Below are 13,173 nucleotides of genomic sequence, written 5' to 3' on the forward strand. Positions count from 1 at the left end.
GAGCAGGCGTTCCCCAAAAGCCCCCAGAGGAGCCCCCGCCAGAGCAGATATCCATGCCTGTGACTAATATTAATTGGCAATCAATTAATTTCCCTCAAGCCGAGCCTGTTTTACCTGTGACGGTAATTGGTGAGTGATCTCCCTGCCTCTAGCTCAACCCACGAGCTCTTTCGCCACACTTTCTCCCTAGTCCTGCTGAGGAGGAGGAATGAGAGCGGCTGGGTGGGCGGCTGGCAGCAACCAAGGTCCGCTCACCCCAGGGACACAGCCCTGCCACACGCTGTGACCCCGGTGCTCCACGGCCTCTCCCGGCGCCCCGGGCCGCTCCCGTCCCCTCCCCGGTGTCGGTCCCCCGCCGTTCGTAGTCCTCCGAGCCCCCAGGGGGCGCGCTAGCGCCCGCCTCGCTCTGCCGGCGCTCGTGCCCGGCAGCGGAAGGAAGCGGTTTCCCTCGCCGTGCCCATGGAGCCCGGCGGTTCGCGCCGCCCGAGGTAGGGCCCGCCCGGGCGGGCAGCGCCGGGGCCCCGGCCCCGGGGACCGGGGTGGGCGGCTGCGGCCGCAGGGTGGGTTGTCGGGAGGGTTCCCCCCTGACCGTGCCTCCCTTCTCGCCCCGCAGCGCGGCGGAGCTGCTGGCGGCCCGCGGCCGCAAGGCCCCTCAGCGTCCCCGCGGCCAGAAGGATTTCATCCCCGACGGCTCGGCCGAGCAGGCGGAGAAGCTGCGCCTGTGCCGGGAGGAGCAGTGGCAGCTCCTCTCCGAGGAACGCGTGGAGCGGCTGTAAGTCCCCGGGGCTGGAGCGGCCGGGGGCCGCAGAGCTGCGCTGAGCCACGGACCACGGGGCTGTAAATTCCTTTTTCCCTGGGAGGGATCGTGTCGGGGGGGGGGGGCGGTCAGAGCACAGCTGCTGTCCGTTCAGGTGTTATGGGTAGAATCGAGCTGTTAATAGCAGGTAGGTGTTAGCACAGTAAGTTCCCTTGCCCGTCCCCGCAGTTCACCTGCTCACAGCTCCCTGGTTGGAGCAACTGCAGGGGGGACACCCCGGCCGCTCCCTCGGGAGCAGAGGGTCATACTGGTACACCAGCAGCTTCAATGTGGGTGTTCAGAAAGTCCCTCAAACAGCCCTTAGTTTTCCCAGGTGCGTGCGTAATCCTGTAGCCTTTGCAAATAGCAGCCACTGTCTTCTTGGGCACGGTCTGAGTTACACAGCCCCTTGATGATGCTCACGTGTGGCATTGTGCAGATTCAGCTGACTCTTGGTGTCCCTGGTTTATCAGTTTTGGTGGTTTCAACAGCGCTACCAGTTTCCAGAGCCTATCATTTCTTGGGAGACTTTCATGCACTACCTCTCAGCACACACTTTCCCTGTTTGGCCTGCTCTTTTCTGGTAACAGTTTCTCTGTCTGCACTGATCAGTAGCAGTTCACATAAAATCACACCACTGGGGACTTTAGAGAGAGAATGGCGACCTCCAGCAGACAGGCAGGTCAGACAGGGTATACCATTATCTTCCCCTGTTTTCACAGTCAGGTTTGTTCAAATACATCTGTAAATGTGTGTCTGGGGCAGCAGTGGAGACCCACAGGCTGGGAGGGTGACTGGGTAGGTTTAGGTTTCCTTTCAGATGGAGAAATTGTGGTACTGACTAAAGATGCAGAGCAAGTCCATGGTGGACCCTACAGGTCTTTCCTTCTGTTTCCATGAGCCAGCTGCTAAAAATGTATGTTTACATTCTTGCAAAGTCACCCTCCACTTTTCAGCTATTAATTTTTTTTCCTATGAGTCCCTGTGGGTGGGATACAGCAATCTGAGAGTGTCTTGGCAGCATCTGAACAATCGTATGATACATCGTGGCTTAGGCCATGCGTCTCCAGCAGGCTGCTGTAGCCTACAGACAGATGACTGCGGTGCTGACTGAAGACACTCTTAACTAATTGGTGGTGATAAAATCTTCAGCTGGTACTGCTAGATCCAGTGGATGGTGTCTTTCCAAGGCCTTACTGTGTAAAAATACCACCTGGAAGTTTGTTGCCTTTTGATACCTTCCTGAGCTTGTTGTAGTTGATTGTAGGACATGCTAGTAATAACAAACTAATCTTTAACCTTCTTAGGGGGAATTTGGTGAAAGCTGAGTGGAAGCCAGGACAGGGCATCGTAGAGCTGCAGTCCCCTGCGGTGAGTCTGCTGCAGAGTGTACTCGGTGCCATCACCTCCTGCTGGCCATTGCAGATTCCTTAATTTGCTGCTTCAAATGGGAGAGAGCCTGGTTGTCAGCAGGGAGCAGCCCGAGCCCATCATGGATTTGTGCTTCTGTTCCAGGGGAAGTTTTGGCACACCATGGGGTTCACAGAGCGTGGCAAACAGTGCCTGCTGCCTGAGGAAGCTCTGTACTTGCTGGAGTGTGTAAGTAGGATACCTGTGCGTGGATGGGGGCATTGGGTCTTTCCTGAATGATTGGAGGAGCTGCAGCAGCTTTAGACTGAAATCTGAAATCACTTGACTTGTGTTGGTCACTGCGGCAGTTTGAGCAGCTGATAAATACCTGGTTCTCAAGAAATTGTCTTTTTTAGCCTGTTGCTGATGGAGCTTTTGTTTCCAGGCCATGGGTTCATATGTTGTACTCTAAAGCAGCCTCTGTGTCATTGACAGTGAGTGTTAGTTGGATTGGTGGCCAGTTTATTCAGCTGGTATCGTGTTTAACGCACTCCTATGTCAAATACGATAATAGAGACCAGGAGAGTTTTAGCTGATCCAAATTTCTGTTAGAACGTCAGTGTGCTGGTTTTGGCTGGGATAGAGTTAATTTTCTTCACGGTAGCTAGTATGGGGCTGTTTTGGATTTGTGCTGAAAACTCTGTTGATAATGCTGAGATGTTTTCATTACTGCTGAGCAGTGCTTACACAGAGTCAAGGCCTTTTCTGCTTCTCACACCACCCCACCAGTGAGCAGGCTGGGGATGCACAAGAAATTGGGAGGAGACACAGCTGGGACAGCTGACCCCAACTGATCAAAGGGATATTCCAGACCATATGATGTCATGCTCAGTATATAAAACTGGGGGAAGAAGGAGGAAGGGGGGGACGTTCGGAGTTATGGTGTTTGTCTGCCCATGTAACCATTACGTGTGATGGAGCCCTGCTTTCCTGGAGATGTCTGAGCATCTGCCTGCCCATGGGAAGTGGTGAATGAATTCCTTGTTTTGCTTTGCTTGTGTGCGTGGCTTTCGCTTTACCTGTTAAACTGCCTTTATCTCAGCCTATGAGTTTTCTCACTTTTACCCTTCTGATTTTCTCCCCCATCCCCCTGTGAGTGGCTGTGTGGTGCTTAGTTGCCGGCTGGGGTTAAACCACAACAAGCAGTAGTAAGTCAGCTGTCTTACCAGAGTGAAAGAAGCATGAGGAGCATGTTACAAAGTTTTCTATCAAGATCTCTACTTTCTTGCTCTGGGGCTGATGAAACACACATTTATATATCAGTTACTTCTTTACCAAAATCTGTGTATGGGGACTTGAACTTCTACAATCCAGGAAAGCTCACTGTTCTGGGAATTTCTGGAAATGAGATCAAACCATTATCTTCTGTTCCTTCTGAGAGTTAATTGGGATAAAAGGTTTGACACTGAGAAATTCTTTTCCTCAGAACTGGTGTACAGTTAATTAGGAAATCTGAGACTGGTCAGTGTCTTTTCAGTCATAAGTTGACTTCCTCCCTTATCCCCAGCGTATCTTGCATATTTTGCAATGGCAGGGTTCATAAGTTCATTAGCACAGTTTTTCTGTGCTTCTCTAAGAAGCTGATGGGAATTAGTGAAATGCTATCCAGCTTGGTAGGGCCACATTTAGGCACTAAATCAGATCTTTCTGTGTGAAGGGTGTTTGGCATGGGAGGCAGTTATATAGCAGCCAGTACTGTATGTGCTTTACACTTAAGCAGAGAACTTTGGGGTTGCTACTTGGCATCTCTTCCCAGTACGTATGGCAGAAAGAAATGTAAACGTGGCAAGCAGGGGAGTGAGACCGGGTTGCTTTCAGTGCTCCTCTGCTTGCAGAAATGCTGGTTAAGGCTCAGTTGGATTTCTTTGCTGTAGAGGTTTTTTTTGTCTTTCCACTGAAGCCTGTTAGTGGAATAGGTGCACTGATCTAAAGGGGAACTTTTTTCTCTTAGCAAAACTTAATTAGGTTATGGGTATCTGATGCCATCCCTTAAATCCTAACTGCAAAGGTAGGGCTTTTTTACCTCTGGCATTTTGACAAATAGATCATAAACAAATTGATGAAAATAAAATTGTTTTGTTAGTTGCTGAGTACAAAATGTCTCCCCAAAAGCAGAAAAGACTAGTTAGATGTCTTCAGCCCATCCCATGGGAGAGGTGTCCTTCCTAGTGTTTTGTTTTCTTTGTTTATGAGTAAACACATTCTAAAACAAAAAAGGGAGGAAAAAGAGGCGTGGCCTATAAAACTGCCTCCTGCAGGTTAGTTGCTATTGCCTGGGGAATCTGCCTATGGGATCATTGGGGTTGCAGTAAATGCTTCTGAGGATGCTATCAATTCCTCTGCTCCAGCTTTCTCAGTTGTGCAGGTCCTAAGTGTTTTTGTAGTTGCGCCGTGTCCTGAATCACTGTGATCATCAAAGTTAAAGAAAATTATCTCCCAAGCAGATGCAGTGCTGGAGCAGGAGCCGACAGCTGTGGGTGGGAACTTCTTAACTGGCTGCTAAAACCAGAGCATGGGGGAACTGGGCATAGGAGAGGAACTGTAAGTCATCCAGGTGGCACATGGGGAGACATGGATGTCGTGTCAAGGAGGGTGCTGGGACCAGCTGTGAGGACCAGTGGGAAGAGAGTGGTGTGAGCATGCACAGATTTATTCCCTGTGATTCTTTCAACACCAAGCTTTTGTCCTGCAGGGCTCTGTTCAGCTCTTTTACAGGGATCTGCCGTTGTCAATTCAGGAAGCCTACGAGATCCTGCTGTCCCAGGAGGCGATGAGCCTGCCACATTACCAGGTGTGTTGGGACCTCCAGCTATTGCAGGGAGGATGAAGGCAGAGAGCCCAGCCTCTGCCACACAGCTTCTTTCAGTGGCTGAGAGCAGAGTACGACAGTTAGGGAGGGGAGTCATTCTCAGTTTTTTCCCATTCACCTTCTCCCAGATGATCAGTTCTTGTTTCCCTACCTTTGCTTTGGGTCCTAACCCTGGCATTTTCTCCTCTGCCAGTGCCAACCTGTGTTCACTCAGTTGTGGAGCTGAAGTAAATTGTTTGGTTTTAGGGTAGTCATTTAACCCTCTTGCTTTCCTTTGCTCTAAGGTGTTCAGCCACTTGAAGCAACTGGGTTATGTTGTACTGAGATTCGACCCCAGGTAACCAGCTTTTTCTTTCCATGCTGCTTTCTCCTTTCTGAAGACCCTGAGCAGCTCTGTGCCCACTGCATGGCCCTAGTGGAATGGCAGAGAAGAGGACTTTGACCCTGCATTCCGTCTCTCGGGAGGATTAAAGGCTAAAAGTGGCACTCTACCCTTCCTTGCTCCTCCCTCTTGAGGGGGTGATTGGGAACATGAAATGGGGCGTGAACCGAGGACCATCCTGGTCCTGCTTGTGGATTTTCTGTGCCTGGAAGAAAAGGTTTTTGTTGCTGTATTCTGGGGGCTGAGCAGAAGGGTAGTTTCGCTGCCCCGCCCTGCTGTCAGCCTCCGTGTTGGTGTCTCCTTACAGCACTGTCCTGTCTCCTTATGAGAGGCAACTAAACCTGGAAAGTCACTGCCAGAGCTCTGGGAAACACCATCGCAAAAGGAGGAGGAGTTCCAGCCCCCGGTAAGGATGTGGCCCAAAGCCTTCTTCCATCTTCTCCCAGGCTCTGCAGCTTGGGAACAGCATCCTCAACCCTTTGTGCTGTGGGTGACCTGTCCGGTACAGCTGCTCTTGGCTGTCCTCAGGCAGTGCAGTGCTTTTCCTGAACTCTTTGCAGTGTGCCTTTTTGTCACTTCTGTACTTCATGCAGGGCTAATAGAAGCAAACTGCCCCTGAGCCTCCCAACTGCAGTGGTGAGATGCCAGAATAGGAGGGTAGAGAGGTCAGTGCAGAAGAAACACGTGGCAGTTGTCTCCTCTTGCTCTTTTTTAGAGAGAGCACAGACACCACAGTGCACATCTTGCACTTATCTACCCCCTCAATGCAGCTTACATGCTAGGACTGTACAGCAGAGATGTTGCCAAAATGCAAACAGAAGCTGACATAATTAGTAATTTTGCTAATTATGACAGCTTCCAGTAGGTGGCATCATCTTTTTAAGAAACAGGGAGGACAAGGCTGGTCTGCAAGTCCTTTCCTGATAACAAGTAACTCAGTGCCTGAGGACTTAAGCCATTTTAGGAACTAGGAGATAAAACTGCTGGTTTGAGAATTGCCCCATCTTCGCTGGGACCAGGGACTGAATCTTCTACCAGTAAGAGGTGCTGGCAGGAGGGTTTTGGCCTAGCCTGTGCTGGTTTGGCTGAAGTCCATCATGTTTGTGTGGAGGTGTTTGGCTCCGTATATGGGGTGTGTGGAGGCTGCATGGCAGGTTGGGAACGTGTGTCTACACAGATCAAGGCAGGGATTCTCCTGTGCATTGAAGTCAAACCTCATGCAGGACTGCCGAGAAGTTTATTCTGCCTTTGGCATTCACTGCTTGTTTTGGCCTGCTTTTTTCCCTTCTCATTTTGTCACACAAGCAAACGCCCTCCTTCCAGCCAAGAGATTGTTGTCAAGGGTTTGCAGATCTGTCTGGGGGTTCCTGCCACCTTTGCCGTCCTTTTTTCAGGCTTGGCAGACTGCATTCTTCCTGTTAGCAGGGAGGAGGCAGGACTCAAAGGGAATAAAGTTCCATTACGCACTGTCCCTGTCTTTTATGCTGCTGCTTCTGTCTTTAGGTCACATGAGAAGAAACATAAGATATCTGAGGACCTTCCAGAAGCTGAAGGGACCTCCAAAAAAGCTGGAGATGACTGCGGAGACTCCAGTTGCCTTCTAATGGATGAAAAGCCCTTGTCAGAGCAACCAAAGGAATCTGTTGCTGGAAGTGGAGAAGGGGAGTCAAACCCAGTTCCTCTTGATACAGGACAAAAGGACTCCCTGAACCCCTCCAGGAGCTGGGCTGGAGACCACAAGAAGAGCAGCACTGGCACCCATGCACCCCGCTGGGATTTTACCACCATCATCTTGCCAAACATGGCCCCAGACCAGCCGTGCACACATCTGCCCTCACCTGACAACGGGCTCCTGCCAGAGAATGTGCCAGGGAGGGAGGTTGATGCAGCTTGCTGGTGTGCACGCATCAATCGGAAACAGGAGAAGCTGTCACGGAAGGAAAGGGAGCAGCGAGAGAGGGAGAGCAGGTACAAGAGCAGTGTCAATGCTGACCGGGAGGTGAGGCGCTGCTCCAACTGGAAGGAATACAAAGCCCTTTTGGAGCAGAGGAGCCAGCAGAGGGTTTGGAGACGACCACCACATCTCTGGGACCAAGCTGTCACACCACTTTTGAGGCCAGATGAAGCTACCTCATCAGGTAGAGGCTCTAGGAACTTGACAGGGACCCCCTTCCCGCCCCCCCCCCTCCCAACTCTGTGAAACATTGCCTGTTATGCAGCAGCAAAAGGGGTGACATGGAGAAGCTGAACGTCAGCTTAGGGGACAGTACCTTGAGACGGAGAATCTCATTAGGAGGCCCAGGCAGAGCAGGCACAGAGGAACCCAGCTATGAACATGGGGAGAGACAAGAAAGCTTGTACTCTGCCTTTCCGTCTCTTTCTATAGCCTACTCAAGTGCCAGTTTAAACAGGGCCTTGGGAGGTCTTCTAATCCATTCCCCATGTCCTACTGTATTGCAATCCTTCCTGCTAGGCTGTTAGGCATGTGAAATCACAGCCAGCAAGATGCAAAGCAACTGCAGGGTGTTCTGGGCTGTGTGCTGGGGGGAGATGAGGAAGCTGAGGTCTTTGAAGTAGCCAGTGGTGACTGTGGTGCTGCCAGCCATTGTTGGAGGAGGAAGGCTCATGGGTGGTGGTGGAGTGCTTGGAGTGCTGTGGGAGAGAAATAGCTAGTCTGATCCTTTCCTGTTCCTTCTCCCTCCAGCTGCACTCCTCCAGCAGATCAGCGTGCTGCAGCCCTCCCACATCCTGGATGGAGCCTCCCGGTTAGTATCCATCCATCCAGCTTGTAGCTGTTAGGGAGTAGGGGTGTCTTGTGACTGTCCCTGCTTGTGAGGTCTGTGAGATGCTCACAGCAGCAGTTTGGGAGCTGCCTGGCATGTGGGGTGCCAAGAGAATACAGCGCTCTGCTCCGTGACCCGGTTGCATCTGTAGTGAGGGGCTGACATTTCCATGAAGTACCAGGTCCTGCAGCAACAGAGCTAGGGCATTCCAGGCCAATTAAAACATTGGGGTTTCTCTCTTTTCCTACCGTTCTCTCTCTGCACTGCAGCCAGGTAATCTCCCCTAGAGGTTTGGTTGGGTTTCACCTGTGCCTCATCCCTGGAACGTGCTGCCATCCCTGCTGCAGTGATTATAAAACCGTGCCTTTGGACTTTTGGTTCTGCTCCTGCCTTAAAGAGTCTGTGTGGTGTTAGTGTGCAGTCCCTGTAGGGCAGAGCAGTGCTTTGCTTCTCTGTCTGTTAATGGCCCTTCTTGCAAGGGGGTCTGCAGAGAAGGGAGTGTGGCAGATGTGGGGTGGGAGCTTGCTGTGGTCTGACTACAGGAAAGATCTCGAAATTAATTAGAACAGTTGCAGGATCAGTCCTTTGAGGACTGAAGCCTTTCAAAGGCCCCAAACTAGCCAGGCTTCAAGAGCTTTTGCTCCCTCTTTCCTCTGCTGTGTCTATACCCTACAATGTTTCAATCCTATACATATGTGAATGTGTTCTGTCTTCTGTAGGCTGCAGGAGGACCCAGAGGGCATGAAGATAGACTTCAATGTGTATCAGGCTGATGCTGTGGCCAAGTTTAAGAAGACAAACCCTGGGAAGCCATCTGTCAGGATGTGTGTTAGGAGGTATCCATGGGTCTTATGCTGTGTTCTGAAACATAGCAGTTGCTGTTGTGGAAACAAAGTACTAATGATCTGTAAATGACCCAGCATCTTGTGAGCTTTACAGATCATCAGAGTGTCTCCCTTGAGGGTGGTCCTGCCCAGAATTTTTTTTTCCTTCCATTTCCTCCTTTGTTGGAGGCTGTGGCTGACAATTCCCCCAGCCCTTGTGCTCAGCCCACACTATTTGGTCATCTGGTTGCTGCTCATGTCTGAGTATTACTGGAGTCAGGAATAAGAAGCCACAGCTGTATTTATGCAATGCTTGTGAAACATGTAGAGCTCAGTTTTGCAGGGAGCTGTAGGGTACCTGAATCCTCAGCCAGTGCAGATCGCGATGGATTTCTGCAGAGATGTACCTCCCCAGAACTCACTACAGGCTCAGGGGCATGGGTTTAGTATTTGATCTTTGCCAAATGTAACTTTAAGATCAGTATGAACAGAGAATAGGTGTCCCCTTTCTTGCTGGATCCAGAATCTGATACCTAAACTCCATAGGCAGGTACAAAGTTCTTGCCTTTTCTAATTCTGATATATACTAAAACTGTCCCTCCTCCGCTCTCTGCAGCTGTAGTAGCCAGAGCATGGAAGGTGGTAATGCAGTTTTACAAAGGTCTGTCATGAGCGGGTAGGATGATCCTTGCTTTATAAATATTTTCATTTATGAGCAAACAGACTCTGCAGAGTTAAAAGGAGGAAAAGCAGGTCAGATGTTGATCCCAGCAACCTAAAGATCTTCCTAGCACAAAGGTATTAAGATGGCACTGGATTGGCAATTTGCCAGTAGCCCTGTGAGCCGCATCTAATAGGCACAGCATGGAGCAGTGTGCAGTTGCCCTTGTTTTTGGCAAAGGATTTGACAGCTCCCAGTTCCCAGCGTGCAGTGTACTCTCTCAGGGCTGGCAGCCTCCTGCTTTGACTGAAAGGGGTGGGAAGGGTCACTACCAGCTCCTAAGACCCAAGTGAGCTGCTGTGATCGTTGGCCAAGACAGCTTTGTCTCTGTATTCTTATTGCTTTGAGAACAATGGGATATTTTTCTCTCTGCAGCTTTGACGAGCAGATTCCATCCCTTCGGGCTTTGAAGCAGGTTACATATCAGAGTGGGGACGTCCCGGTGGTCTTTGCGCTGGTGGATCATGGAGAAATTGCCTTTTATTCACTAAAGGAATTCAAGCTGCCAGTTGATGTTAATCACTGAAGTTGCTGTCACTTGCAGAAATGGTACAGGATGAAGGGAAGAGCTTTACTCAGGTTTTGTTTTATTGATTAATGAAATACTACAGAAAATAGAGCCTGTGATAACTGGAACCTTGCGTAGTTGACCACTATTTGCTGTTACAGACTTCACCCAACCAGATGGCTCAGGCATAATAGCAAAATTTACAGCAAAAAGTGCGTATGGCTTAGCTGGGCATTTCTGGACTGGAATACACACTGATTTGTTCTTGAAGCTGGTTCTCCAGCTTTCTCATCTTGTGGACCGCTAGTCTGCCTTTTCCGTGTCATCTTTGGCTGACCTGTGGACCATTAGAAAACACCTTCTTGGTGATCCTCTTGTCACATGTTAAGAGCCACTGTGCTACACCAGTGGAATGGTTGGAGAGTCATTGAGGTCAATCAGGAACAGAATAAGCTGATCAGATCAGTGGTGGTGTCCTGAGCCTCTGTCATTCAGCTACGCCAACAACCATCAGATCAGATTCTGATCTGGAAAAAGCACAGCCATAAAATTCAGCCACCTGGAGTAAAGTTTCCAGGCACTCAAGAGCAGGAAACTGCCTTGAACACAATTTCATCAGCGTGAGCTCACAGAAAGCCCCAGAGCATAGCAGATGGCACCCCAGCCTCACGCTGTAGCAGCTGTGCTGAGATGCATTTTTGCCATGCAGCACTGTGCCATGTTAAAATTTGGCCACCAATACCAGCACACTGTATCTGATAGTCTCACCAAGGCTGTACTGCAGCCTCCTCTGCTTCAGCCTGACATCCTCTTTCCTGGCTGTAGATCTTTGTCTTTTGTAAGTGAGAGATCCCTGAGTAAAGAAAGAAGCTACAAATTCCTCATGAGCCTGCCAGTCTTGTGGCTGTTGTGCTCCAAACTGAGGACATCATTGCTTTCCAGGCCCTACTGGGGGAGCTTTCCACCAGGATATCCAGGTACCAAAGTTGCTTTAGCCTCTATGCAAAAGTGCCAGTGACAAGTGCCAGAAAGTCTGCTCAGTGAATAGAAGTATGCTGAGCATGGCTGTGTTTGGTATTGAGCTTCTTCAGAACTGTTATAGCAACTGGTTTAGATGCATTTTATTTGATAATTTTTTAGTTCCTTTTGGAGATGGGGAGGAGGCTAAGCAATAAAAAAGCCTTTTCCAGCAGTCCAAGCACCTCAGTGTGGTTCTTAATTCCTGCAGAAATGTTAATAAGTTATGCAGAGGGAGACATTCTTGGGGAGGCTACTGGGACCCCAATAGCACCAGCTGGTGAATGCCTGCTCATGGTCATACAACCCTGTGGCTGCGTAACCCTGCTCCCATGCCCATCTGTGTTTGGATCCAGCTGCTGCCCCATTCTGTGGGAGGGCAGTGTGACTCAGAGCCTGGAGGAGTCCCAATGTCCTGCACACAGTTCTGTCCGCACATGACACCGTGCCATCCTCATCTTCCTCCTGTGTGGTCAGAGGTATCATAGCTCAAGGTGGCAGGGATCTGCTGCAAGCACTGTGCCTGGTCCTGTTTCATGCACACACCCCTTGTTATCAGATGCTGGAAGTCAGCAGGGCTCTGCTGAGGTGAGGGTCTGACAACTCCTCCCACACACCCTCCCCTTCCTCTTCCTCCCTCCTTCAAGCAGTGCTTATGCTCTGATAGACCTTTTCAAACGCCAGGGTTGTTGGCAGCTCCAGTCTGTGCCCTCAGCATTCTCCCAGACTGTTTTGCAGATTAAAGGCAGTGGGAAGAGAGTTTCTAAGAACAGGTGCAGCCAGAAGAACTCCGGTCTGACCCACAGGGCTCACGTTTGTCCTGGAATTAGGTCAAACTCCTGTTGATTTCAGTCAGTCTCATCTGCTTATGCCAAGGTGGAATTGTATCGATGAACTCTACAAGAGCCACCCAGTGAGTTTCGCTGGGGCAGAGACTCCCTGATTCAGCACAAAACAATTACAATGTAATAACCACTGCAGGGAGGATTGAGAAACTGTGGCTGCCTTGCTCAGCACCACAACATCTGACAGTGCCTTTACCAGGATGGGATTATGATGCAGACTGATACCACTGCTTGATTTCAGCCTGTGATGTGGATTGGCTGGATGTTGCAAGAAGATGACAGAAATGAGTATTTTATTTGAAAAACATCACTTTTGGAAGCTTGGCTGAAATATTGACTGTTACTGGCCCCTTGTCAGAGGTAATTTCAAGCTTTTGCATGGATGCAGAGAGGTTGGCAGACCTTGGACTGCCATTGTGCTCCACATGACTACTGATTCCTCGCCCAGCTGTTGTTCCCTGCAGTAGGACGCAGGCTGTTTGCAGCCGAGCAGTTTAGCAAGATAGCGGCAGTTGTGTAGCTCTTTCCAACTAAGGCTTCAACTTTCTGTTAAGCCTTTCCATCTCTTTTGCGGGAAGGTTGGCACCTTCCCTCCGCTTCGTGCTAGGTCCCTGTCCCTCGCGGGGCTGGGGGATGAACGGAGCCGGGAGGAGGGGGCCTGACACGGCATGGGAGCCGGCTCTCCCGGCCCGCTGCCCCCGGCCTCGGCCGGTGCTCGGTGCCCGGGACTCCCGGGGTGGGGGGACGCGGCGGCGCGCTTTCCCCGAGCCAGGCAGCGCGGCCGCCCATATGGCGGTGGCCGCTTTCTGATTGGCTCCGAGCGAGCGGAGCGTTGAATTATTCATGACCGCGCCGGATGAAAGGGAGCAGAGGCAGCGGCTGAACTTAATTTGCATGCGAGGCCCCGCCCCAGGAGGGCGGTTTGCAAATGTGGGGCTCCGCCCGTGGGGGCGGTTTGCGCGCGAGGCTCCGCCCCAGGAGGGCGGTTTGCAGCTGTGGGGCTCCGCCCATGGGGCGGTTTGCATGCGAGGCCCCGCCCCGCCGCACCCCTCCCGGAGGTGCCCAGGGAGGGAGGCCG

General features: G+C 50.9%; 1 protein-coding gene across 1 annotated transcript; it reads left to right on the plus strand.

Annotated features, from left to right (window-relative positions):
• The first annotated feature begins 459 nt into the window (after window positions 1-459).
• TSEN54 (TSEN54 tRNA splicing endonuclease subunit) lies at window positions 460-11,084 on the plus strand. The gene is made up of 11 exons (XM_010579475.1): window positions 460-488; window positions 614-772; window positions 2,104-2,167; window positions 2,312-2,395; window positions 4,899-4,997; window positions 5,300-5,352; window positions 5,705-5,803; window positions 6,901-7,535; window positions 8,102-8,162; window positions 8,900-9,016; window positions 10,101-11,084. Exons 1-11 carry the CDS (start codon window positions 460-462, stop codon window positions 10,249-10,251), a joined length of 1,551 nt encoding a protein of 516 aa, XP_010577777.1. The 3' UTR covers window positions 10,252-11,084.
• Window positions 11,085-13,173: the final 2,089 nt, after the last annotated feature.

The sequence above is a fragment of the Haliaeetus leucocephalus genome, unplaced genomic scaffold (assembly GCF_000737465.1).
Source record: "Haliaeetus leucocephalus isolate CR32 unplaced genomic scaffold, Haliaeetus_leucocephalus-4.0 Scaffold657, whole genome shotgun sequence".
NCBI classification, from domain to species: Eukaryota; Metazoa; Chordata; class Aves; order Accipitriformes; family Accipitridae; genus Haliaeetus; species Haliaeetus leucocephalus.

Coding starts and splice junctions, on each gene's coding strand:
- TSEN54 (XM_010579475.1), top strand. CDS start 460: ATGGAGCCCGGCGGTTCGCGCCGCCCGAG. Junction 2,396..4,898: donor CTCTGTACTTGCTGGAGTGT/GTAAGTAGGATA, acceptor TTTGTCCTGCAG/GGCTCTGTTCAGCTCTTTTA. Junction 5,353..5,704: donor GTACTGAGATTCGACCCCAG/GTAACCAGCTTT, acceptor GTCTCCTTACAG/CACTGTCCTGTCTCCTTATG.